The 26,718-nt window shown below is 50.2% G+C and overlaps 1 protein-coding gene across 2 annotated transcripts; it reads right to left on the reverse strand.

The window, feature by feature from the left end:
- Window positions 1-21,241: 21,241 nt before the first annotated feature.
- On the reverse strand, window positions 21,242-25,374 carry LOC135307068 (uncharacterized). 2 transcript variants are annotated; one of them, XM_064431740.1, is made up of 10 exons: window positions 25,146-25,374; window positions 24,973-25,044; window positions 24,781-24,885; window positions 24,383-24,481; window positions 24,143-24,214; window positions 23,413-23,499; window positions 23,138-23,209; window positions 22,953-23,051; window positions 22,207-22,372; window positions 21,242-21,676 (listed from the first exon to the last, which is right to left on the reverse strand). In XM_064431740.1, exons 1-10 carry the CDS (start codon window positions 25,177-25,179, stop codon window positions 21,574-21,576), a joined length of 909 nt encoding a protein of 302 aa, XP_064287810.1. In that variant the 5' UTR covers window positions 25,180-25,374; the 3' UTR covers window positions 21,242-21,573. The 2 variants fall into 2 exon arrangements, with proteins under 2 accessions (XP_064287810.1, XP_064287811.1); XM_064431741.1 differs by lacking the exon at window positions 22,953-23,051.
- Window positions 25,375-26,718: the final 1,344 nt, after the last annotated feature.

Genomic DNA, 26,718 nt, shown 5'->3' on the forward strand with positions numbered 1-26,718 from the left:
AGAGAACAATCACGGATTAGCAGTTGTGGCCAAGAGCAGCCCCAGGGGCACGGGGCAGAGGCAGAGGGAGGTGGGGAGGAGAAAGAGCAGGACCGAGATTGCCCTTGAAAGGCAGAGGCGCTCTGGGGCCCACTCCTGGCCAGGGACCCTGCCCAGAGCCGTGCCCTGCTGGCCGGGGCCTTGAGGGGCAGCTGTCCAGCTGGGCCCAGCTGTGCCAGCAGCTCCAGCCGTGCTGGGGAGCCTTGCCAGCTCTGGGCCCTGCTGTGCAGGAGGGTCCCTGTGTGCCACTGTCAGCTGGGGCCTCAGCCACCTCCTCTCTCCACAGGAGCGTCTCTGCAGCTTCACAAGACCGGCCAAAGAGTTCCATCAGGGAGACCTGTACCTGCACCTGCGCCTCTCATCAGCCATCCCTAAGCCATGTCCAACATCCCTGCCACAGCTGCATTATCAGCTTGTTGCTAGGGACATAGTGCCACCACCCTGAACAGGAGCCTCTGTCCCCAAAGTGCTGGCCCTGGTGTCTTTTGCAGTGAGCAAGGGAGTGAGGGAAGCCATGACAAACATTAGCAATGTCCGTTGCATTTACTGTGGCCAACTTGGACATTTCCAGAAAGACTGTCCTCACCTTCCTGTTGGGCAATTTATTAACTATGTTCCACCTCCTAGGCCTCCTCCTTTCCAACAGCCCTATCGGCCCACATACAACTTTCAGCAGCAATATTATGAGCCGACCCAGGGAAATGCTTAGCAGAGCATGGGGCCACGCCGCGCAACAACAGCAAATTACGGGCCTTGCCTGCAAAGCCCACCTCAGCTGCCAGCCATCCAGGAGTCCCCCGCCCCAACAGGCTCCTCGCAGAGGACCGCAGTCATGAGGACGGACTCCAGTTGTTCCGCAGAACCGGAACTTTCCCCAAAGCCTCCGACCAATGTTAGTAAGTTCTGTCCATCTGCTTTTCCCCGACGAAGATCTAGTTTGAGTTCCAGCTGGGTACCTTGAGCCCCCTTTCCACCCTCAACCAACTACAGTCCTGCTGTTTGGGGACAGTGAACACACTCCAGATCAGGTAAGTATATTACCAGAAGTTGTGACTGTAAATCCAGGCAATGAAATTACTGTGTCAGTTGTTTGTTACAATCCACCATTTACATTGTTGAAATTTGCACCTTTTGCACAAATGTTAATTTTAACCGGCCAGGATTCAGAGGTTGAACCTGATTCAAATTTTGATGCGTTTGCATGTCACTAGATTTGTAAAGACAAACCCCTGATTGATTCTTGTATTTCCAAAAATGGGAAATCCATTGAACTTCATCTCATGGCTGACACAGGAGTGGACGTTACTATCCTCCCCAGGGCAAAGTGGCCCCGCGACTGGGCACTGGTGTCCCCTTGTGGCACAATCTCCGGTGTTGGTGGAGCTGTCAATTCCATGCAAAGTCCTCATCTTGTAAGCGTAGAGGGGCCTGAGGGGCAAGTCTCCACCATCCAACCATTTGTCGTGTCATCCAATATCTCCCTATTTGGCAGGGATGTTTTATCCCAGTGAGGTGCCTGCCTTTATATCCCTGACCCCAAGTGGGATTTTTGGCATGGGCCACTGCAGAGAGAATTTCCCCACCACTGAATTGGAAAACCGATGTTCCGATGTGGGTGGATCAGTGGCCCCTCCCATCAGACAAATTAAATGCGCTCATCGAATCAGTCAAGGAGCAAGAACAACTCGGGCAATTAGTTACATCAACTAGCCCGTGAAATACCTCAGATTTTGTCATCCGAAAGCTTGGCAAAAGCAGTTGGTGTCTGCTCCAAGACCTTCAAAAAATTAATGAGGTTATTGAGGATATGGTCCCCTTCAGCCTGGCCTCCCCTCCCCTTCTATGCTTCCCCACGATTGGCAGCTTGCTGTCCTTGCTATCAAGGACTGCTTCTTTAACATCCCACTTTACCCAGGAGATGCCCTCAGATTTGCATTTTCAGTACCATCTCTGAACAGAAGTGAGACTTTTAAAAGGTATCAATGGGTATCAATCCTCAAGGATTGAAAAACTGCCCCGTGTTATGCCAAATGTAGGTTGCTCAGGTTTTATCACCTGTCAGGAATCAGTTTCCTGAAGCTATCATAGTCCATTACATGGATGACATACTTATTTGTGCTGCCACCAAAAGTTACCTTAGTGCCGCTCTCGAAAAGACTGTTTCTACTATTGAGAAAGCAGGTTTTGTAATTGCTCAGGACAAAATACAAATGTCAGCACTGTGGAGATACCTTGGGTATCTCATCACTGGGAGAACTGTAACACCACAGATTTTTTCTATAAATGAACAGCCACAGGCTCTAGAGCACATTCAACGCATTTGTGGGATCATCACTTGGGTCCGGCCTTTGCTCGGCTTGACAAGGCAAGAGCTGGCTCCACTGTTCTCCTTGCTGAAGAAAGACACCGACCCCACAGCCCCACAGACCCTGACACCAGAGGCAGAGGAAACATTGCAGAAAGTAGCAGAGGCAATGAGGACACGACAGGCTCAACATGTCAGAAAAAACCTTCCGATTGAATTTGTCATCCTGGGAAAGTGCCCACACTTTCATGGGCTCCTATTTCAGTGGGACACAACACAGAAAGACCCACTCATCATACTCGAGTGGTTGTTTCTCCCACATCAGCCTGCGAAAACAGTGTATACACCATCAGAGTTGCTAGCAAAATTAATTGCCAAAAGTCACCATCGCCTCTGAAGCCCCGTAGGCTGTGATCCCTCATGCATTTACCTGCCTTTGAAGTTAGGTCAATTGGACGCCTTATTAAAAACAAATGAAAACATCCAAATTGCTTTAGATAGCTATCTCGGGAAAGTCTCAATTCACTACCCAAAGCACAAATTATTCAAAGATTCGTTCCATGTAGTTCCAAAAACTTTCCAAAGTCATCTTCCTATTAAAGGCGCTGTCACAGTGTTCACTGATGGGGCTGGCAGGTCCTACAGATTGGTATTTACCTGGAAAGACATGAACACTCAAAAGTGGGAATCTGATGTTCAGACCATCGAAGGTTCCCCCCAGATTGCGGAGCTTTTTACAGTTGTGAGGGCCTTCAGGATATTCCAGCAACCATTTAACTTAGTGACTGATTCATCTTATGTTGCCGGGATAGCTGATGGAGCAGAGCATGCTCTGCTCAAAGACGTGCAAAACAAACAGCTGTTTTCCTTGCTTTCAGAATTAATTTGGCTCATCTCTCATCGAGAGCAACCCTATCATATTCTACATGTAAGATCCCACACTGACATGCCTGGCTTCCTTACTGAGGGGAACCAGAGGGCAGATGCATTGGCAATGACAGTCACCACCACAATTACTTCACCAACTTTACCTGACATTTTTAAACAAGCACAATTGAGCCTCCTGTTCTACCACCAAAACATGCCAGCCCTGGCACGTCAGTTGAAATTGTCACAAGAACAAGCCCGTGCCATTGTAGCCACATGTCCAAATTGCCAATCCCATGCCCTTCCAACAGTATTAACAGGTATCAGTCCTAGGGGACTGAATGCATTTGACCTGTGGCAGTCAGACATTACTCATTACCCATGTTTTGGGAAATTAAAATATATTCACGTATGTATACATACATTTTCTGGTGCAATCTTTGCATCTCTGCATGTAGGAGAGAAAGCCAAAGATGTCACCAAGCACTTTTACATGACCATTGCTACCCTAGGAGTTCCAAAAAAGATTAAGACAGATAATGAACCAAGTTACACCTCCAAAGCATTTCAAAATTTTCTCTCAGCTTGGGGAAATCCCCATCCCACCGGCATTCCTCGCAACCCTCAGGGACAATCAATAATAGAAGGCACACACAAAGAAATTAACAACCTGTTAGGTTTACAAAAAGATTCTGCCCTTTTAATGACACCTCAAGAAAGACTCTGCAAAGCACTATATGTGCTCACTTTTCTTAACTGCCATTCAAAAGAGCCAAATCCTCCAATCCTTTGGCATTTGCATAACAACACATTTGCCCATCTCAAAGAACGCCCACCTGTGCTCATCAGAGACCCTGAGTCCCACCAAATTAAAAGTCCTTTTCCACTAATAACCTGGGGCCAATGGTACGTGTGCGTTTCAACAGAAACAGGGCCGAACTGGATTCCAGGCCACTTTGTCAAAACCTACCAGGATGCAAATCAGCCTGCTGACCCACCCAGGAAAAGCCAAGCTGCATCTGATCAGCCAGACACCGCAGCAGATGCAGTCGCTTGGAAGCATCGGAAGAAGAAGACCAGAATTCCCAACATTGTAGCACGAACTCTCATCACAAAAAAATATTTTCCCCTCTCATACCTTGCTGCAGAACCCCTCCTTTCCTCCCCAACTATCCCTATCCCTTTTCCCACATACCTTGCCCCCAACCCATCCCACAAGTCCCCACGCCTCTCTTTCCTGCTTGTGTCCTACGATTATTAGAAAAGGGGGAGGGTGAGGAGAGTGACTGAAAGAGTGTACAGAAATTTAATGTCATATGTTTCTCTTGCTATTTGCTACAGCAAAATCACCCTGGAAGGCCACCCTGGAAAGAATGAAATTCAAACAAGTGCTTTTCACTGCAATCACCATTCTGCTCCATCCGTGGATAGCAGAAGGGTGGATGGTGCAACAACCGACAGAAAATGTATGGCAGAATCTGGCGAAAACTCTGAAACAAGATCTGCTTGTCAATGGGCAGCGTGGACAATCCTCTATCTACGTGCCTGGTGGGAATGCCTCTGTCGCAAAAAGATTATCCATATGCGGGGAAGAAACCAAATCCGGTTGACACCTGGGACACCTGGACAAAGATTTTACCACATGCCAGACAAGAGCCTCAGGAGTTAGATCTCTTGGGCTCTGCTCCAGCTGCATACTGTGTTAGGTTTTTCTATCTACAAAACACACCCATTTGGCATGACTCTGCAGTCTCAGGCACAATAACTCAGAAAGATGTAACACCTAATAGCAGAAAGTATAATCAGCCACATGGTGCAAGTATACCTCTAGCACACCATCTGAGTCCAGTAATGTTCCCAGAGTGTCACCGAGAGGCGTGTTTCTTATCTGCGGCGACAGAGTGTGGGCAGGGATCCCATCAAAGATCAAAGGAGGTCCCTGCAGCCTCGAACAGCTGACTGTCCTCACCCCAAACACATCACAAATTATAAATTGGCAGAATCAAGAACGATTGGCATCAAAAAGAAATCTTACAGTCAATTCGACCCAAATTGCGATGACAAAATTTATAATTGGAGCGAATCCAAAAGAGTCTCTGCATCCATTTTTCTACCTTGGTACGCAGCTGCAAAGGCTCTCGGTGAAATTTCCCACCTGGGGTGTTGGCTCAGCCATCAGGCCAAAGCTGCCTCCGCAGCCCTGTCAGATCTGCTCACGGAAGAAGAAACCACCAGGCACGCCACCCTACAAAATAGAGCTGACATTGATTTTCTCCTTCTGGCGCACGGTCACAGCTGTCAGGACTTTGCTGGTCTGTGCTATTTTAATTTAACATCTAAAAGCACCTCCATACATGCCAGCATTCAGCAAATTCGAAACCAAGTGCAAGACCTCATGACGGAGACCAGAGACATCAATGTAGTAGGTAAAGCACTCACACAGTGGGGAATCCCCGGGTGGCTTGTACCAATTCTCAAAAATTTGGTGTGGATTTTAGTTGTCATTTTTATGATAATGGTTGCCCTGAGTTGTTTGAAAAGAGTAATAGAAAAGTCACTTGGAAAAATTTATTTAATAAAGAAAGAAGGGGGAGATGTGGGGGTCATGGGTGAGAAAGCTATCTCAGGAATGCCCTGGGAAAGCACCATTGTCTAAGTCAGGGAAAATTCATTCCTTTCCCATGGTTCGAATGCTGTACTCCCTTTCCCACCTCACTCATCCTGTACCCTTTGTATCTTTCATTAGTTACTCCTGTGAAAATTTTCCCCTCCCATCCCCCTCCATGTAGCTGTGCACAAAATCTGTAACTTTCCCCAGAGATCTCGCACTCGCCCTGGTATCCCTCTGCTGGTGTTACCATCCCTGCTGTCCCTTCGACTCACTGTGTGTCCCTCAGCCTACCCTCCATGTTTTCCTATCCTTTTTGGACCCTGCAATAAATCAGTTGAAATTATCCAGGACTCAAGCTGCCCTCCTTCTATCTAGTGAAGAGGAACATCTAGCCGGGGTCGAGCGGGTGAAAATCCTGACCCCGGCAACCTTGTTCTTATCAATTTCTATGACATCACACACACAGTCCTTAAACACACACAGCCATCACCTATATACACTAGTACCGTTTCTTGGTTGGTATCTGGGTGGATCTCAAAGTGGCAAATGCCTTGGTCATTGTCAAGGCATATGTCTTGAGCACTAATCACATTACTGTCACAGATGAATCCCTGTTGTTCTTGAGCAATGCAAGGTTCCAAGTTTATGGTTTGCCATCTCCCCTGGATTTTCCAAGCCCATACCCTGTATTCTGAGGGGTATAATGCTGGCTGCTCGTGACTGAGCCCTAAGGCAGCAATGGCGTGAATAGCGTGAACTGTGCCATTATGCAGAGTGAGCACGAAGGCTGGAGCTGTGTTAGTGGAGGGATTATATGTAAAATTACCATGGTCCACCAAGACTGGAAATCTTTCTCAATGTCTGTAGCACTGCCCCAGACCACCTTTTGCACTTCAGTGGGAAAGACTCTTTCACTTCCTTCTCTTATGATTAAAGCAGCTGTTGACTGTACCCATAATTGTGTTTGCATATAGCTGAGGGCTGAAGATATGTTATCCTGTGCCCCCTTTAATGTGTCTGCTAGCAAGCTATGGTCTTGATCTTCAATATCTCTCCATTTCGGCAGCACCCTCAAGACTTGCCACTGACTGTTTTCCTATGCCAAAAGAGATGACTGTAAAGGCTGTTTTAATTTTATTGGATGGCTAGCTGCTACAGCTAATTTGTTCATTAATATTTCTGAGTCAATCCTATTCAAAACCCCTAGCCCAGTCCCTAACATCTTGGTTAAATCCCTTTGCATTCTGTCTCTGAAGTGTGCGTGTTTTTGTAGCCATCTTGTCCATCCCTTGAAGGATGATCTTATGAAGGGGGAACAAGCTGGCTGAACTGTCGAGATAGTAGTTTGCATTAACAGTTTGACATGTCATAATTCTGGATTAAATAACAGTTGTTGTTGACCCGTATTCCTTATTATGTATGGGCCAATTTCATAAACTCTAGGTTCAAGCTTCAATGGCATATTTTGGGTTTGTCCTTGAGTGCTGGGGTGGGTTGTAACAGGCTTAGCTATAGCATTTATTTTAAATTTGAAAGACAGCCCAATAGTGTTGCAGGCCCAGAGGCAAACCATGTTGACGGTTTGTCTTAATGTGAAGTTGTGCCAACAGTCCAATTCATTTGGACGATTACAAATCTTCCAGTGCTTATTTACACTGATTTGGGTTGCTTTACTATAGGTAGTCCCAATAATCATTCTACACTCTATCTTAATTACCTCCCCCATGGTCCCTTGAAGTCACCACAACCTCTGTTTCTGCCACTGCAGCGTTTTTTATATTTGCTTTTTGCACATGACCACAGTTGTTAGGTTTAAACCTTTTAAATGGGAAGGTTTACCCATGGATCCGGTCTATTGAGTAAGGGCTTGGGACCAAGGCCATTCAGCATTGTTCTGGCTAGGAGTACTTTCTAATTTTTGGATTACAGCAATGATTGTAAACAACACTTCAGCACAAATCCCCACCCACCATGATGCATTCATTTTGTGCGGGTAAGTTTCAGTTTCAGTTTACCATCACCCGGTGTTATTCTCCAAGGGGCTTCTGGAGCTTTCTTAACACGGCTGTGGTGGATCCAAGCACTTTGTTCCTTAGTCTTGATTGCAGTGAAGGTAGTAAGGAGCACTTGGTATGGTCCCTCCCATTGTGGTTGCAGGGCCTTCTCTGTAAGAGACTTAACATATACATAGTCTCCAGCCTGCACATCATGTACTGATGCATCGAGCCCTGTACCCCGAGTACCGGGGGTACCTCCAGGCGGTCATGCTCCACTGGCTCCCCTTGGTTTCCACTGAGGAAGGAGGCTGGATTGACAATATTAGTCACCACAATGTCCACAGCATCTTGCTCCACCATAATAGCTTGGTATCTCAGAAATCGTTGTGGGAAAAGCCAATGTCTGCCTTTCACCTCCAGCACTGCAGACACCGTGTGAGACACTGGCACAGTCATTTTGTGGCCCAGGGTGAATTGACTTACCTCTTGGATATTCAGTACAACTCCTGCAGCAGCTCTGAGGCATCCAGGCCAGTCTTTAGCTGCTGCATCCAATTGCTTAGAGAAGTAAGCAGCTGGTCTCCGGTATGGGCCAAGGTCCTGTGCTAATATTCCCAAGGCCATTCCTTGCTTCTCATTGGAGAACAAGAGGAAAGGCTTACTCACGTCTGGCAATCCCAGAGCTGGAGCTGACATGAGGGCTTTCTTCAGCTGGTGGAAGGCCTGCATAGCTTCCTTTGTCCATTGGATTTCCCTGCTTTCAGTTGCAATAAGTTCATATAAGGGCTTAACAAACAGTCCATAGTAACAGATCCATAACCTGCACCACCTCGTCATCGCCAGGAAAGTTCCTAGTTCTTTTGCAGTCTGAGGTTTTGGGGTCTGGCATATTGCCTCCTTCCGGCTTTGGCCCAGGGTACATTGTCCAGTACTGACTTTGTATCCCAGATAAGTTAATTTCTGTTTTACTGCTTGAGCCTTTTTCTTTGATACCCGGTACTCTTGGAGTCCCAGAAAGTTCAAGAGGCTTACCGTCCAGGCCACGCATGCTTCACTTGTCCGTGTGGCTATGAGGATGTCATCTTTGTAGCAGCTTCGCTTCCTCTGGAGGGGCTTCCCAGGCCTCTAATTCCTTTGCAAGTTGTTCTCCAAACAAAGTGGGTGAGTTTTTAAATCCCTGTGGGGGTACTGTCCATGTAAGTTGAATTCTTTGCCCACTTTTAGGACTTTCCCATTCAAATGCAAAAATTTTCTGGCTGGCTAGGTGGATAGGAAGGCAGAAGAAGGCGTCTTTTAAACCTGAAACGGTAAACCAAGTTAGTTCAGGTGTTAAGCAATTTAATATCGTGTAGGGATTGGCCACCACACGATACAGATCCTCAGTTACCTTGTTCATGGCTTGCAGATCGTGTACTAAGCTGTATGACTCATCAGGTTTGCTGGCTGGTAGGATAGGGGCATTAAAATCAGATTGACATTCTTTTAATAATCCTAGATGCAAAAACTTCTCAATTACTGAGCTAATTCCTTCCTTATCTTCCTTCCTCAGGGGATACTGTTTAACTCTGCCAGGTTGCATTCCCTCTTTTAGTCTGATCTGAACAGGCGGAGCATTTTTTGCTCTCCCTGATACATCAGAGGCCCATACCCCAGGGAACACCTGATTCTTTACGTCTTCATCGATTTCAGTTTCCCTTGTGACTTGACTAGTGGTTAATATCAAACTCAATATTTCTACATACTCTTGATCATTTCCCTCCAGAGTAATTTCCCCATTTTTGAATGCAATAGTTGGCGGTCATTGTCCCAGCAAATCTCTGTCCAGAAGTTGCTCAGGGGAGTTGGGCATATATAGAAATTTGTGGATCCCCCACTGTTTTCCCAGTTTGTATTTTAGTGGCCTAAAGAAAAATGCCTTTTCAGTTTGGCCAGTCGCTCCCGTAACTGTAGCATAATCATCCCCTACGGGCATCAAGGCTGTATTTAGAAGCGAGTACCTTGCCCCAGGAAGGTACTCGCTTTTAAAGGTTGACTAGGAATTTCCCTTCTTTTTCCATTTCCCCCAGCTTTAGTTTGACAACCAGAGAGCCTGCTGGGGTAGTCTCCTCCAGTCCCCCCTAATCGTCTTGCACATGGGCAACCACCCCTCCTCTCCTTTGATTCCCTTGACCATTCTCTTTCTGCTCTGGACAGTGCTTCTTCCAATGGCTCTGTTTCTTACAGTTTGCACATTGATTTCTGCCGGATCGAGGAGGGCCTTGCCTGGGTGCTCCCTGCCCGCTTTCACGTCTTTCTTTCCATTCCTCCTGCACTATTGCTATTAAGTTTTTCATCCCTTGTTTATCCCCTTCTTCTCTGTTGCTAAAGACTCTCCAAGCCTCCACCAATAAAGTTTCTAAATTCCGTATATCTTCTTCTCAGACTTTTTAGAGTTTGCACCAAATATCCCCCTTGGACTGTCCCAAAAATAGATTAATTAGTTGTTGTATCCCTCTCGGGTTTCCTGCAGTCAGGATGACCCTCCCCGAGGGTTCTTTTTTCCCAGCCCGACGGTGGAAGAAAGAGTTGCAATTCTTCAGCTCTGGTTCACAAGGTTGTTTATTGTCTCTTATCTAAACCATTCTTTTTCAGAACTGCAGAGGTCTGATCTGCAGGTCTGTCATGGGCACGCTGCCCGCCCCTGGGCTGGTGTCTACATTTTATACGAGGAATTACATGTACTTTATTTGTCATTATTTTCCAATACCTATCACCTCTGTTAGACTGTCTACTTCTAGTCTAAACCAATCCAAATGTGCCACCATCACCAAGAAGATGGAAGCCAGGAAGAAGAAGGAAGAAAAATAGGACAACGCCCAAATCCCTCCATCTTGCCTCCTAGATCCTCTCTAGTAAAATCCCTGAAATTCCACTTTTCACCCTAGGATTAATTCATTATCACTCTACTTAAACTTCCGTGACTTGTGATTCTTCATACAACGGTTGGTAATTTGCTCCATGGGTTAAGATCAAAATCCCAAGTGTCTCTGGCTTCCTGCCAGGATTCCCCAGCCCTCTGCCAGGGGCACGTGTCATCCAGGGCACCCAGAGGGGTGTCCTGGGTTCCAGCATATCCCCAGATCAGATGCAGGGTCCAGTGGTGTATAGCATCACATTGTGTTTCTCAGGTGGTCTAGGAACTCTCTGGGGGATTCTGAGGGTGCCTGTTTAATAGCATATAAAGCTGACCAATTTATAATTTCAGGCATTGCTCTTTCCACTCCCAATAGAAGCCAATCCTTATAATTTTTTAGCCTCTGTCTTTGCACTGGTTGGTTCAGGTTCCAGCCTGGGTCCTGAAGTGGAAAATGTTCCTTTAGATCCCCTGGTTGTTGTCTAAAGTGGTCTGCTACCTGGTTCCCGGCTGTCTTTAAAACCATCTAGCTTTCTGTTTCAGTGAATGTGTCTAATAACAATTGAATAGCACCCCAGTCTGGATTGTGCTGCTTCATAATGTATCCTAGACATTTAGCAATGTTTATTGGGTGATTTTGGTAATTTCCTGCAATCCTTTTCCAAGCGTCCAAATCAAGGGTGGAGAAGGGCACCTTAACTAATATCTTTTCTCTGCCTGGTTTTACTGTCACCTGCAAAGGGGCCTGCAGTATTTGTCCTCTGGTTCGGGATGCTATTGGGCTGCCTAGAGGGGTTGGAGCTGGTGTCTTCTCCAAAGGAGGAGGAGGAGGAGTAGGACGAATAGTGGAAGAGGTTGACTAGCTGCTGGAGGTGGTGTAGAAGGTGTAGGTGGTGTAGATGGAGCCCCTCCCAAGTCTCTACCCCTTCCCCCCTGCCCTCCCAAGTGAGGGCTAAATAGGTCAGCTAGATCTTGTTCTTGTTCCTCTAGTGCTGTGCGATAAACTTTATCTGTCCTGCTGCATCTCTGTCTTATGCTACAGGCTGAGCAGCCCCATTTCAGTTCTCCAATTTTGCTTCTGTTTTCTCCTTCAAGAGCCAAAACGAGGGGGTCAGAGGGGGCTCTGATGCCACAGTCCCTTTGCCAATCAGGGTTATTTTGGAGGGAGAAAAGCATATCACAATAAGAAACCTCCTCCCATTTCCCTTCCCTCCACAGAAACAACATTAGCTGTAACAGGATATTATATCCCAATGTACCTGTAGGAGGCCACCTTGCCCCATCCTCCAGGTGATAGAATGGCCACCAATGGGAGCAATATATAATTAGGCTTTTTAAAATTTTGAGTGCCCCCTTTGCCTGCTATTTCTCTCCAATGTGCTAAGACACACCCTAATGGGCTGGCTTTAGGTACTTCCTTACTCTGCCTTGTTCCCATGATGTCTTTTTAGAGCAAGCTTTAGCTTACTCAGTTCCGAATGTCCAGATGTGAGTCTCAAATCAAAACTCGTTTTTTCCCCCCTTCTCCTGAGTTATTTTTAAAAAGTAATAATTAATCAAATAATCAATGTATAGAAATATTTATAACCAATTTAACAATCAATAATATTTTAATTAATTATATGTTATTTACATTAAATACAACTTAATTTAATAATTAATATATAACAATCCACCATTAACTTTTCCTTGTTTGTTGTTTGCTCCAAACTTTGTCCCACACAAAGTTACAAACTCCTACGGGTACAATCCAAACCACTGGGGAGAAAAGAAAAGGAAAAAATTCCTTAATTCTTCCTTTTAATACGGCTGTGCCACTCCTTTGTCCTTTCCCAATCCTCTTCAAAGATGTCTTCCCATGTCTCAGGGTCTAGGTGACTTTTTCCACAGATTAAATTCACTATTTCACACCTTGCATGTACCTCTTGGTTATAGTATCTTGGCAGTTCAGGGGTACATGCATGGCATGCAGGCCTTTGTCTATATGAAACACAATACCACCTCCTCTGACACTTTCTGCACTGAAGGAGAACCCAAGCTGTGTGCCAGTCTGACTCCCAGTGAAAAGCTGTCAGTCTGCACACAAAACAGGGAATCACCCCTTCAAGCCCCCAGGTCAAGGCGTTTCTAAGCACTCTTTCAGCTGCGGGGTGTTCCCAGTCAAAGGCTCGACAGCAACGTGTTGAACTGGGGTATATCCCTCCCAAAAACACTCTGTCTCTCCCTCCGTCCTCCCGTTCTATGACTACCCAGCCCCTGACGAATGAAGAGACTGACTGGGTTCAAGCTGAAACCACCTGTGTAGAGCATGTCTCGGAGGCCGGGCTCTCCCAGCCCAGGTTTGAAGTTAGGCAGCCACCGTGGGCAAATCACCTCTCGCTTGTAGAAAAAAAAAAACAAACCCCAAAACAACCCCAGCAAACCCCTTAATGCAAAGGCTCTCCTAGTAACAGCTGTCAAGACTGAAGGGCAGTGTTATCGCACTGCAAACACTTAACTCTTAGCCCAGGCGGGCTTGCTGGCTGCCTTCAGGTGGTTCCTGCCCCTTACCAACCAGCGGCGCTTGCTTGCAAATGCCGACTTGTGCCGTGCTCCTGCTAGCTGTGCTATCAGCTAGCGGTGTTCAAAGCAACCCTACAAACCGCAGCTTATGCCCCGAGTGCCTGCCAGCCGTGCTGTCGGCCAGCTGCCCCGAGAGCAATTTGGCAAGGCCCAGCTCATGGCCCTGCACCGCGCTGGCCCCACTCGTTAGAGCCGCCCTGCACCACACATGTGCTGCCGGCCAGGGGCTGCCTGCGCTGGGCATGCGCTGCTTGCTCTCCCAGGCGCTGCCGGCTGGCGGCCGCTGTCCCGGCTTTGCGCCGCCTCTGCCCGCTGCGCCGACCTGCGCCACGCTCATGGCGACCCGGCGCCCTTGAAATGTTCTTTGAAAAACCACAGTTACTGAAATAAATGGGCAGGAGATCTTTCTCCTTTTTAATGCCTTTATTAAGAAGAATCAGCTCAGGTGGGGAGAAATCGACGGGTTGCGCCCTCGCCGCCGTTGCTCCCAGGCTTGGCACGAAGGAGGAGGATGATGCAGGTTTGTCCACTGGTCTGCAGACAGAACTGGGGACTCTGTCCTCACGGGAGAGTCGTGGAGTCCTTGGTTTGTTTGTTTAAAAACCTGGGGGGTCTCTTTAAACAGTTTCTTTTCAGGTTAGGGTGAGAAAATAAAAAGGTCCAAGCAGGTACGGGACTATGCTCCCATCCTTAGACGTCACTTAAGTCACTTGTTGGCTCGTGATTTTAGGGGTTTTTCTTGTAAAAACTGTAAAACTGTAAAAACCCAAGGTGCACTGCATTTCTTATTTGCATACTGGCTCCGATGTCACTCCTATTTTCGTTACCTCGGAGGGGTCTGTCCTGGTGTCTTTTTTTTTTGGTAAGTGGCCAGCATCAGGGAAACAATCAGTTAATCACCGGCCATTAACAGGTATTCGAAGAGCTTTTCTTTGGCAGGGAACCTAAAGGAGTATGACCTGTTTGACTTGCTTTTTTTTTTTTTTTTTACCTCTGAAACTAAAAAAAATACAATTTTCTATTCATAACAGGTACCAGAGAAACTAAACCAAGACCTCACTCCCCGCAGCGTGTTTCACCGTTCACTCACACCCACACACACACACAAGCACGCACGTCCAGACGTGATAACCATACACAATCACAGTTCAAACCAACGCTCCGCCAGCTGCTCTGTCAGCTGGGGACCCCCAGCCACCGGCCTCTCCCCGGCAGACGATGGCTTGCAAACTGCTTGTGCAAAACTGCACACAAAGACGTCTCTTATGTGACTTATCAGTAGCCAACCCTAAAAAAAGTGAAAGGAATACATACCACTTCTGTCCATCAGCTTGGAGACAGAGGAGCTCCTTAGTCTAGGTTTCCTGAATTCCCTGGTCTTCTCCTGGTCTTATGAGTAAAAAAGTAATCTGGAGCTATGATATTTTATTAAAAATCCTTTCCTAGGATTTTTCCCCTCCTGAGGAGCTGAGGGCCTCAGGAAAGAAATGCAAACAATAACTATCTGCTGCTGTGGAATGCAACAGGTGCATCTTCCATTGGTCCATGTGGATTGCTTTCACTTGATGACCAATCACAGCCAACTGTGTTGAGCCTGTGAGCAGTCACAAGATTTTTGTTATGCATTCCATTCTGTTCTTCTTCTTTGTAGCCTTCTGGTCATTTTTTCCTCTCTGTTCTTTTAGTATAGTTTTAACGTAGTATTTTAATAGAATATATAATAAATCAGCCTTCTGAAATGGAGACAAGCCTCGTGTCTCCACACCTGGGGTGTTCTCCCCAACAAATTATCCATTTTTTTTTTAAGGCTGCAAAGTTAAACCGGTTGGGCCAGTTGCTGAGAGTTGAAATGTTGACTATTTGTTGTTGATAGCTTCATGTTGCAATCACCTCTTGTTAATAGTTTTTCTTCAATTACCTGTTAATGGTTAGAAATCAAGCGCAGTTGTCCCCCTGCTGCTTCCCAGGAGCCTGAAGGTAGCAGGGGGAGGTGACATCAGAGCTAGTATGCAGATAAGAATGCATTTCACCACAGTTTGCAATTTTCCAGGAAAAAAAAAAACTAAAAACAAGAAGCCAACATGGAATAAAGAAACCTAAGTAATGTCTAAAGGCGAGGAACTTAATCCTTAGTATCTGCTAAGATCCTTTTTACTCCTCACCCTAACCTGAAAGGATGTCAGCTAGAAAGAGGACCTGGAATGTTAGACCAAAAAAGTGGAATTCCCACTACTCCCTCGAGGATGGAAGCCCCAGCTCTGCCTGCATACCAGCGGACACAGCTGCAGCATCCTCCTCCTCTGTGCCACTCCTGGGAGCAGCAGGGGTGCGGGCGACCTGTCCTTTCTCCCCAGCCTGAGCTGAATGTTTTTAATAAAGGCATTAAAAAGGAGAAAGATCTCCTGCCTTGTTTATGACACTGGTATTGTCCTTCATAGCAAGAAGCTTCAGAAATTTGCATTTTCCTATGCCCTTTGTACCTTGGCAGAGGTTTCTTAAGTAAAAGGTTAAAATTCAACACATAATTCTACAATTTAAAATTTAAATGCTTAGTCCATATATTGCTAACTTAATTGAATCCCCCAAAACCTCCATTTCAACAGCAGCCCCTGCCTGGCTTCTGCCTGCCCACACCGTGGGCATCCACGGCTCCTCCTGGGCATGGAGCTCAGTCGGTGCTGGTGCTGGGTGGGCTTTGCTGCTGCTGCCACCTGGACACTGGGGTGACCACTTGTCCTAGGTTGCAGTATAAACATGTATTCTATTCCCATCCTCAAGAGCTGCTGAAACCAGGAGGGGCATTGTTTCTTCCTTATCATCCTGTTAATCAACAAGATCACCGCTCTGTCTCCACCTACCAAGGAGAAGAAAACACAAGTTTTCCTAGGTGCCGTAGGCTTTTGGAGAATGCATATTCCCGAGGACAGGCAGATTGTGAGCCCTCTCTACCTTGTTACCCACAAGAAGAACGATTTCCACTGGTGTCCTGAACAGCAACAAGCCCTTGCCCAGATTAAGCAGGCATTCGCTCATGCGGTAGCTCTTGGCCCAGTCAGGATGGGACCAGAGGTGAAGAATGTGCTCAACTCTGCAGCTGGGAACCATGGTTTGTCCTGGAGTCTTTGGCAGAGGTGCCTGGTGAGACTCAAGGCTGACCACTAGGACTCTGGAGATGGAGCTATGAAGGCTCTGAAGCAAACTACATTCCCAGAGAGAAGGAAATCTTGGCTGCCTACGAAGGAGTTCAAGCTGCCTCAGAAGTAACTGGCACCAAAACGCAGCTGCTTCTGGCACCCCAGCTACCAGTGCTGGGCTGGATGTTTAAAGGAAATGTTCCTTCCACACATCACGCCACCGACACCACATGGAGCAAATGGATTGCCCTCATCACGCAGCGCACCCAGATTGGAAATGCGAATGGCCCTGGCATTCTGGAAATTCTATCAAACCGGCCTGAAGGGGAGACTTTTGGATTGTCTTCTGAAGAAGAAGAGGAGCAAGTGGCACGTGCCAAGGAAGCCCCACCATATAGTGAGCTACCGGAGCCTGACAGACAATATGCCCTCTTCTCTAATGGTTCCTGCTGAATTATAGGCACTAACCGGAAATGGAAAGCTGCAGCATGGAACCCCACAGGACAAGTTGCACAAGCTACTGAGAGACAAGCTGGATCAAGTCAGGTTGCAGAGCTTAAAGCCGTCCAGCTGGCTTTGGCTATTGCCAAACGAGAGAAGTGGCCGAGGCTCTATCTCTACACTGATTCATGGATGGCAGCTAATGCTCTGTGGGGATGGCTGCATTGCTGGAAAAAGGCCAACTGGCAGCGCAGAGGGAAACCCATCTGGGCCACCAAGATTTGGCAGGACATTGCCACCCGAGTAGAGAGGCTGACCGTGAGATTCGACATGTGGATGTGCATGTACCCGAGAGTCGGGCTAATGAAGAGCATCACAACAACAAACAGGTGGACCAAGCTGCCAAGGTGAAAGTATCACAGGTGGATCTAGACTGGCAGCACAAGGGAGAATCATTCCTAGCTCTCTCATTGGGCCCACGGTGCCTCTGGTCGTCAGGGGAGAGATGCAACATAGCGATGGGCCCGTGACCGAGGGGTGGGCCTTGCTATGGACAACATCTCACAGGTCATCCACAACTGCGAGAGCTGCGCTGCAATCAAACAGGCCAAGCGGGTGAAGCCTCTGTGGTACGGTGGGCGATGGTTGAAGTACAGGTATGGGGAAGCCTGGCAAACTGACCTCATCACGCTTCCCCAAACCCGCCAAGGCAAGCGCTACATGCTGACCATGGTAGAACCTACCACAGAGTGGTTGGAAACCTACCCTGTGCCTCATGCTACTGCCTGGAACAGCATCTTGGGCCTGGAAAAGCAAATCCTGTGGAGACAAGGCACCCCTGAGAGAATTAGGTCAGACAATGGAATTCATTTCAAGAAAAGGCTTATCAACCCCTGGGCCAGAGAAGATGGTATTGAAAGGACATATCATATTCCTTATCATGCACGAGCTGCCGGGAAAGTTGAACCATGCAAAGGAATACTTAAGACTATCCTGAAGGCACTTGGTGGAGGAACCTTCAGGAACTGGGAACTGAACTTAGCAAAAGCCATCTGGATGGTCAACACCTGAGGACCTATCAATCCTGGTGCTGCCCAGTCTGAACCCCTGCACACAGGGGATGGAGACAAAGTTCCTGTGATACACATGAAAGGTATTTTAGGAAAGACTGTTTGGATTAATCCCACTGCAAGCAGGGCCAAACCCATCTGTGCGATTTTTTTGCTCAAGGACCTGGTTGCACTGGCTGGGTAATGCAGAAGGACAAGGAAAGCCGTTGTGTACCACAAGAAAATCTAACCTAATTTTAAGCGACAATTGTGTGTAAAGTTTCATTTTATATTATACATATATATATATATATATATATACACATAAATATAGTAAGAGGATATTAGTTTGGGTATAGATGGTAATAGAATAGGGGGTGGATTATGTCCTAGGTTACAATATAAAAATGTGTTCTAATCCCATCCTGAAGAGCTGCTGAAACCAGGAGGGGCATTGTTTCTTCCTTATCTCCTGTTAATGGGCCCATCAATGTCTTGCAACCTGACTCAAAGATAACTCCCTCCCAGAGCCATTTCTGTTTAATGGCTAATCAAGGACCCACAGCATGAGGCAGAATGATATCAGCCCACTGTGAGATGCTCTGCCCATGGGGGAGGAGCTAAGCATCCCCAGCTGGATATAATCTTGTTTTGGGACACAACAAGCAGTCTTTCCACTGGATTCCCAGAGGAACCGCCGCCCTTACCCACTGCTTTTCCAGAGGATGAGAGCTACCAGATGGTTTCTACAGGATCACCACTTCCACAAGTCCATTTCATCTGGACTGCTACCACCACCCCAACTAGCAGGGTGTCAGGCTGTATTCTGACCCTGTCAGTGGTTTTTCTTTTGTATTATTGCATGTGTTTTGAGGGTTTTTTTCCCCTTTTCCAAAAAAATTGTATTTCTGACTTGGAGTCGCTCACTGGTTTTGCTTTCAAACCAGAACACAGATCCATCTCTTTATTTGAACAGAGGAAGGGGCCATTGCCTACCCTGCAAGCGGGGGGGGGTGGGGTGGTGGGGTGGGGTGTCACCTTCAGTGTTGCTTAGAGGGCAAGGCCAGGGGGCTCAGGGGCAGAGGAAGGGATGTGTTGGTCTCAGGAGGGGCTGGAGGGTGCTGGGCTGGTCCTGGGGTCTCTAGAGGAACTCGGGTTGGCTGGGAAGGGACAGATGGAGAGAAAAAAAGGGATGAAGGCAGCTTGGGGAGGCCCATGGGGAGAGCAGGTGGCAGTGGGATCTACAGGGTAAAAGGAGGTTCCCTCGTAGTTGGTTGTTCTGGGGTCCTCTTCACAGAAGACTTGAGAGGGCTGTCCAGACCGTTCCTGCTGCTGGAGGAGCTGCTCACGCTCTCTGGCTGTGAGGTGCAGCCACCGTCTTCCAACTCGTGTCCCGAGGTGCTCCTGTGGAGAGAGGAGGTGGCTGAGGCCCCAGCTGCCAGTGGCACACAGGGACCCTCGTGCACAGCAGGGCCCAGAGCTGGCAAGGCTCCCCAGCACGGCTGGAGCTGCTGGCACAGCTGGGCCCAGCTGGACAGCTGCCCCTCAAGGCCCCGGCCAGCAGGGCACGGCTCTGGGCAGGGTCCCTGGCCAGGAGCGGGCCCCAGAGCGCCTCTGCCTTTCAAGGGCAATCTCAGCCCTGCTCTTTCTCCTCCCCATCTCCCTCTGCCTCTGCCCCGTGCCCCTGGGGCTGCTCTTGGCCACAATTGCTAATCCGTGATTGTTCTGTCAGCAAAGGGACATGGAGAAGTTGCCTCCAGCATGCAGCATGATCTTCACACAGTGACGGACCAGGACTTCCAGTCAATCCATCTCTCGATCCCAGTGTCCATGGGAACACAGTTCAGAAGCGTTTCCATGCTGTGCTGGCTTGCCCACGTGCTTTAGGGAAGTGGGCATTGCAAGGAGCTCCTTCCTCAGTGGGAGCAGGCACGGCCTCAGCTGCAGCCCCGGTGCCGCCTGTGGCGCAGGGAGCGGCCGTGGCTGTCCCTGTGCTCGGCTGCAGCACAGGGCCAGGCCGGAGTGGGGCCCTTGTTGTGCCTCCGCCGCTGCTCGGCAGCGCCGCCGGAGCCCGGGGCCGCGGCCCTTCCCCGCCGGGGCCGGGACCTGCCCGACAAGGGTGCGGCGGCTCCAGAGACCCCGCCCGACCCCCAAGGATGGGCTCCGCCCGCCCGCCGGCCGCAAGGCTTGGCAGGAAGCTTTCTGCCCACTTTGCACAGCCTCCACCCAGAGTGGCCCTTTGCTGCGCTGAGGAGACTGAAAAACCCCGCTGCACATCTCATGAGGGATCCCTGCACACCTTAGTAGAGACCATCAAGACTCCTTTATGCCTCCTGAGAGATCCCTGCACCCCTCAGCAGAGACCCCAAAATATCCCTGTGTGCCTCACAGGGAATCCGTGCACACCAGTGCAGAGACCCCAGGACAGCCTCGTATGCCTCACAAAAGAGCCCAGCCTCCTGCCCACCTTAGGAAGGACTCAGCTCCTCTCCAGGCCTTGATGGCAAGCACTAAACCACCACGTTAATCACGAGGTACTCATGCCCCTGCCAGCCTTACAGATGTATCCAGTCCCCTGTATGCCACAGAAGAGATATCAAATCCCCTGAGAACCTGACGAGGAACCCCAGCCCCATGCACCACTCTACAAAGGACGCAAAGCCCTGCATGCCTTCCTGCAAAACCCAACACCTACAAAACCCCCCCTCCAGCTGGTGTGCCTCATGAGGGACCCCGGCCAAGTGCCATCCTTACAGGGGTCCCCTAGTGCCCTGCATGCCATAGAAAAGCCAGGCTTGTCATTAACTCTAGCCAGCAGTGTGTTCCCTGGCAGAAACCAATTCCCTTCTGGGCATCGGGAAGACGTGTTGTGGTGCCGGCTGCATCTGTGGGAGCGATGGGGAGCGTGAGCCCGTGCTGTGCTGCACTGCTGAGCTGGCAGCATGGTGGATGTGGGCAGGACGTTCTCTGTTTCCCCCAGAGCTGGGGCCTGCAGGCACCTTGCCAGCCCTTGGCACAGGCTGTGCCAGCCAACAAAGCCCAGCAGGCCGGGAGGAGAGCCCGGGGGCAGCAGGAAGCTGAGTGAAGCCCCTGCTCTGGAACTGAGGCAGTTCTTGCAGAAGCAAACAAAGATGGTGACTTGAAGAGATTCCCACTGTGCTCAAAGTTTGCCTCTGAAGCCTAAGAGGTGAGCTGGTCAAGAATCCCAGGAAATATCTGGGAAAAGGTTTTACGTGACTTGGTTGTGACGAGGTACAAAGTTCCCGTGGGAAAAGATCTTTGCCTCTGCACCAGGCTGGGTGTCTTAGGGTGTCTTAGTTCTTTGCAGAGTAAAGATTACCACTGAAATGCCATTTTATTTTATTGTATTAGTGCAAAAAACCTTTCTAGAACTATAAAACTACTTTCAAAAACACAGACATATTGTGGAAATGGGGAAGAAACATTGGGGGATTTGTCTCTACAAAAACTATTTCTAAATATTTCTAAAAATTAAAAGCTAATAGAAAATAAGGTTGTCTTCTCCAGATTCCAAAACTACTTTGAAAATTTTGAAGCTGATTTTGGAAGCTCTCAGTCAGTCTTCACTTGAGAACTTCCCACAGCCTTTCCTGGAGACTTTCGCCTTCAGCCCTGGAAGGAGGCGACCTTGAGTCACCGTAGAGATTGGAGGTGCTAAAACGAAAACTCGTCCGAGTCGGAGATGCTGCTGTTGCTCTTCCAGCAGTAAAGATCTCGTGACCAGCCAGCAGCTTTCAGTTTTTCTTCAATGTGATGCCTGTGGAGAGAGGAGGTGTCTGAGGCCCCAGCTGCCAGTGGCACACAGGGACCCTCGTGCACAGCAGGGCCCAGAGCTGGCAAGGCTCCCCAGCACGGCTGGAGCTGCTGGCACAGCTGGGCCCAGCTGGACAGCTGCCCCTCAAGGCCCCGGCCAGCAGGGCACGGCTCTGGGCAGGGTCCCTGGCCAGGAGCGGGCCCCAGAGCGCCTCTGCATTTCAAGGGCAACCTCGGCCCTGCTCTTTCTCCTCCCCACCTCCCTCTGCCTCTGCCCCGTGCCCCTGGGGCTGCTCTTGGCCAGGCAGCCTCAGTGGGTGCCAGCACTGGCTGCAGCCCCAGCGGGGCCCCCAGGACAAGTCCCAGCAATTGAGAGGCCAATGGAAGCACTGGGCAGCAGCAGAACCCTCAGCAGAGTTATTTGGACAATCATGGAGTGGCCACAACTCCACCGCAGCCTCTCTGGGAATGTTCCCTGACTATGAGCAGCCTTTAAAGGAAGCTGTTTGAGCTAGAGATCAGCATAACACTCACCAGTTTCTCTTCCAGCAATACCAGATTGCAGCACAGCACATCATCAGGCACAGTGCTGCACCAGCCACAATGGCCATCAACTTCTTCAAACAAGGTGTTCCCCAGCAGAAAACTCTTCTCGTGCTTTCCCAGATGTTGTCAGCATGTGTTGTGATGCCGGCTGCATCTGTGGGAGCAATGTGGAGCATGAGCCTGTGCTGAGCTGCACTGCTGAGCTGGCAGCACGGTGGATACGGGCAGGACGTTCTCACTCCCTGTTTCCCCCAGAGCTGAAGCCTGCAGGCACCTTGCCACCCCTTGGCTCAGGACTGCTCAGTGCCCGAGCCCCTGAGGCTGCACGCTGTAATTCCTCTCTGCTGTGCCCTTCTGCTGCAGGCAATACTAGTCAAAGACATGGATAAGGACAAGGAAAATGCCCAGGGTTTTGGAGCTGCTCCAGGGCCCTCCCTCCTGCAAAGAGCTGCCTCTCTGCATCTACCCAGAGACTGGGAAATCGCATGGGATCTCAGGCCCATGGTGCAGTTTGGGCTGCCTATCAGCTGATGCCAAATGTCTTCCTGCAGAGGCTGGGCACAAGCCGCAGCCAGGCCAGGCTGGGAAGCAGCCCTGCAGGGCGTGAAAGCAGCAGCGGGGCAGCGAGGCTGCCATGGATCACTTCCCGCTGTGCCGGGCACGGCGTGTCCACATGTGCAGCCAAAGCCCACGGCTGCTGAGTCCCAGGGGAAGCATGAGGGAAATGCACCCACCACGGCGTCTCTCCAGATCACCCGGCAACTTCTCCATGGGTTTGGGTGCCTCCAGGGACTTACTGTCTCCTCTAGGTATTTTCTCCATTCTCAGGGAACCTTAACAGAAATATTTCCATTTCCCAGGAATGGGTCCCACAAAACCAGTGCTGAGCCTGTGGGGTCATCAGGCAGACACTACTCACCCCTGCGACGGGAGCTGGTCCTGCGTGCAACATCCACCAATGGACCTGGGAAAGTCCTCCCTGCAGACACACCTGTAACTCAACAGCCACAGAAGCTTCTGCCATCTCTGCTGATCTGCACGGGCACCACTGAGCCGCAGGAGCGGTGAGGGGATCGTGCAGGGCGAGGGCACACACGTGCATGGTTCTGTGCTGGCACCTGCATCAATGCCCCCCTCGCCCAGCTTTGGGCTCTTGAGCTGGCAGCTCTCCCACGGAGGAAAGCCTTGACCTACCCTCAGCATCTTCCAGAGGCTCAGTAATGGGTATGGGTTGGGAATCCAGATCATCTTCATCGACATCATCATCTTCATCAAGTTCAGCTGCAAAGAAAGGCGGGACTGAACAGCTCCTGTGAGCCTGCTGAAGATTCTCCTTCCGGCCCGAGTGTCAGTGAGGGCACCTGGGTGATTGGTGCCCTCCAAGGCACTCCCTCAGCTCTGCCTCCCACTCAGGAGCAGGGGCAGGGGGACCTCGTGCCTGCAGTGGCCCCACACTGGGATGGAAGGAGCCCCTTGCGGGGCAGTCGGGGCAGAAAGGACTCCCTGGAGCTGCCAGCAGCTCTAAAGCCAGACCCGGGCAGGGCCAGGGCTTGGCAGTGGCAGCAGGAGCAGCTCAGGCTCCCCAGGGCTGGCAAAGGAGCTGCCAAAGGCTCAGCCCTGGGGCACAGCCCTGGGCCCGGCCCCTTCCCTCTCTGCCCTTCTCCCTGGCTGCACAGAGCACACGGAAGGACACACTGGCATTGCACATGGGAGGAAGGCTGAAAGCTAAATGCACCCTTCTCCCACTGACAGCGATCCTGCGTGATCACTGTTGGGCACAATAGTAGAAACTTTGAGGCCAGGATTTCCAGAATCCATCAAACTTCAGAGGATCATAAGGGAAATGACAGAGGAATATTACTCTGGACAATGATTACACTTGGACAGTGATTACTCTGTTAGGAAAGGGTTGCTGGCAACCTACCTTCATCAAGCTCCAAGATCCTTAAACCATGGTTTACCAGCATTTCCAAATGATGCAAGTCACGATCCCAATCTAGAAAGGAGCACAGATGGGAAGCGTTCCATGGTGTGCTGGGATCCCCTTCTCTAGGGAACTGAACCCTGCGAGGGGGTCAGGTCCTGCTGCATGCCAGGATTGCCAAGCAGCAGAGAGGGCAGCTCAAGCCTCAGCAGGGCTCAGGCCCAGAGGCACAGCAATTACCTCCTGTGCCTGTGCCTGGCATTGCCTCCCTTCCTGCAGCAGAGGCTGGCATGGAAGCACTGCTTCCTCTGGGAAATGCTTCCATCTGCACAGGCTCTCCTTTAATTTTTGGAGAAAGGAAGAGGGACAGCTGGATCAAATGGAGCTGCTCCCCAGCGGGGAGGTGGCATCTTCAGGAGGCAAGGTTTGTCAAACTCATGGATAGGCTTCAGGAAATCAGATGGGCTTTGGGGTCTTTGCCTAGGGCCTTCCCTCCTGCAAACAGCTGCGCCTCCTGATCTGCTCAGAAATTGCAAAATCGCAGGGGATCTCGGGGTGCCAGGCACAGCGTGTCCAGATGTGCAGCCAAAGCCCCTGGCTGCTGAGACCCAGGGGAAGCATGAGAGAAATGCACCCACCTTGTCCTCCTGCCTGCTGCATTTCCTTCAGCATTTGCCTCATGTGTTCAGATGGCTCATGGGATTCCTTGTGTCCTGTAGCTTTGTTCTTTCCCCTCGGAGGACCTTACAGCAACATAGTTCCATTTCCCAGGAATGGATCCCACAGGAGCAGGGCTCAGCCTGTGAGGTCAGCAGGGACACACTACTCACCCCTGCGATGGGAGCCAGGCCTGCGTGCAGTAACCAGCAAAGGAGTCTGAAAAGTCCTCCCTGCAGACACACCTGAAACTCAACAGCCACAAAAGCTTCTGTCATCTCTGCCCCCATGGCTCAGCTTTGGGCACTGAGCTGGAAGCTCTCCCGGGGGAAAGGCCTTGGCCTACCCTCAGCATCTCTCAGACGGTCATTCACAGACATGGGTTTAGAAGCTGGATCGCCTTTATCATCAGGTTCAACTGCAAAGAAAGCCAGGACAGAACAGCTCCTGTGACCCTGCTGAAGATTCTCCTTCAGGCCCGAGTGGCAGTGAGGGCACCTGGGTGATTGGTGCCCTCCAAGGCACTCCCTCAACTCTGCCTTCCTCTCTGGAGCAGGGGCAGGGGGACCTCATGCCTGCAGTGGCCCCACACTGGGATGGAAGGAGCCCCTTGCGGGGCAGTCGTGGCAGAAAGGACTCCCTGGAGCTGCCAGCAGCTCTAAAGCCAGCCCCGGGCAGGGCCGGGGCTTGGCAGTGGCAGCAGGAGCAGCTAAGGCTCCCTGGGGCCAGCAAAGGAGCTGTGAAAGGCTCAGCCCCGGGGCACAGCCCTGGGCCCGGCCCCTTCACTCTCTGCTCTTCTCGGCAGCTGCTACAGAGCCCATGGAAGGACACAGTGGCATTGCACATGGGAGGAAGTTTGAAAGCTAAATGCTCCTTCCTCCCACTGACAGTGATCCTGTGGGATCCCTCAGGACTGCAGAAGGGAGCAGGGCAAGATGTCCATATTTCTTCAGCCATGAGATTACGTTCAAGGACATGGAGGATGAGTGAGCTCTTGCCACATGGACATTGATTATCCTGTCAGGGAAAGCACACCAGAACTTGCCTCCAGCATTCTCCAACATTCTGAAGCTGTCATCCAACAGGGCATCTAGATAATGCAAGTTGGGATCCCAATCTGAAGGGAAGCAGAAATCAGAACCATTTCTGTGTGTGCTGGGATGCCCTCCTGCCTGAGAGAACAGGGCACGGGTTGGGTAAGGCTGTGGGAGCCAGATGTGAATGGACATGGCCAAAGCTGCACAGGGGCCTGGGGAGCTCTGGGCTGGCTCCTGGTCACGCTCCAGCCTCTTTGCAGGCCCTTTGCAACATCCCTGGAGGGGTGGCTGGAGCAGCACAGGGCCCATCAGGACTCTCTCCCTCCCACAGGCAAAACCATCCCCAGCGCTTCCCGTGGAGCAGGGAGCGCTGTCCCGGGAAAGGGCAGCCAGGCTGCCGGCTCACCTGCTCGCCGCGCTTGCAGCGGAGCAGCCTGGGCAGCCCTGGCAGGCAGGGCCACGGCCAGGAGCAGCAGGAGTAGGAGGCGCAGAGCAAGAGCCATGCTGCCTTGCCCTCCGCCAGTCCCGCAGTTCTTGCTGCCACCGCTGTCCCGACACCACTGTCCCAACGTCAGCACCGCTGCTGCCACCGCCACTGCTGCCGCAACAGTTGTGCTCAGGGACTGACTGCTGGCTCCTTGTGCTGCTGTGCAACCACGGGGCTCTGGCACCTCTGGCACCTCTGTGACCTCAGGGCCTGCTGTGACCTCAGCCTGCTATGACCCCAGAGCCCTGCTGTGACCTCATGGCCTCAGCTGTACCCCCAGAGTGTGCCTCCATCTCTATGAATGGACTGCCCTGACTGTAAATATATTGTTTCATCAAAGGTCCATTCTTCAGTGAAACCTTATTTTTTGCCTACTGACATTGCTGGTCAGGCTG

This window comes from Passer domesticus, chromosome 9, assembly GCF_036417665.1.
Source record: "Passer domesticus isolate bPasDom1 chromosome 9, bPasDom1.hap1, whole genome shotgun sequence".
NCBI lineage: Eukaryota > Metazoa > Chordata > Aves > Passeriformes > Passeridae > Passer > Passer domesticus.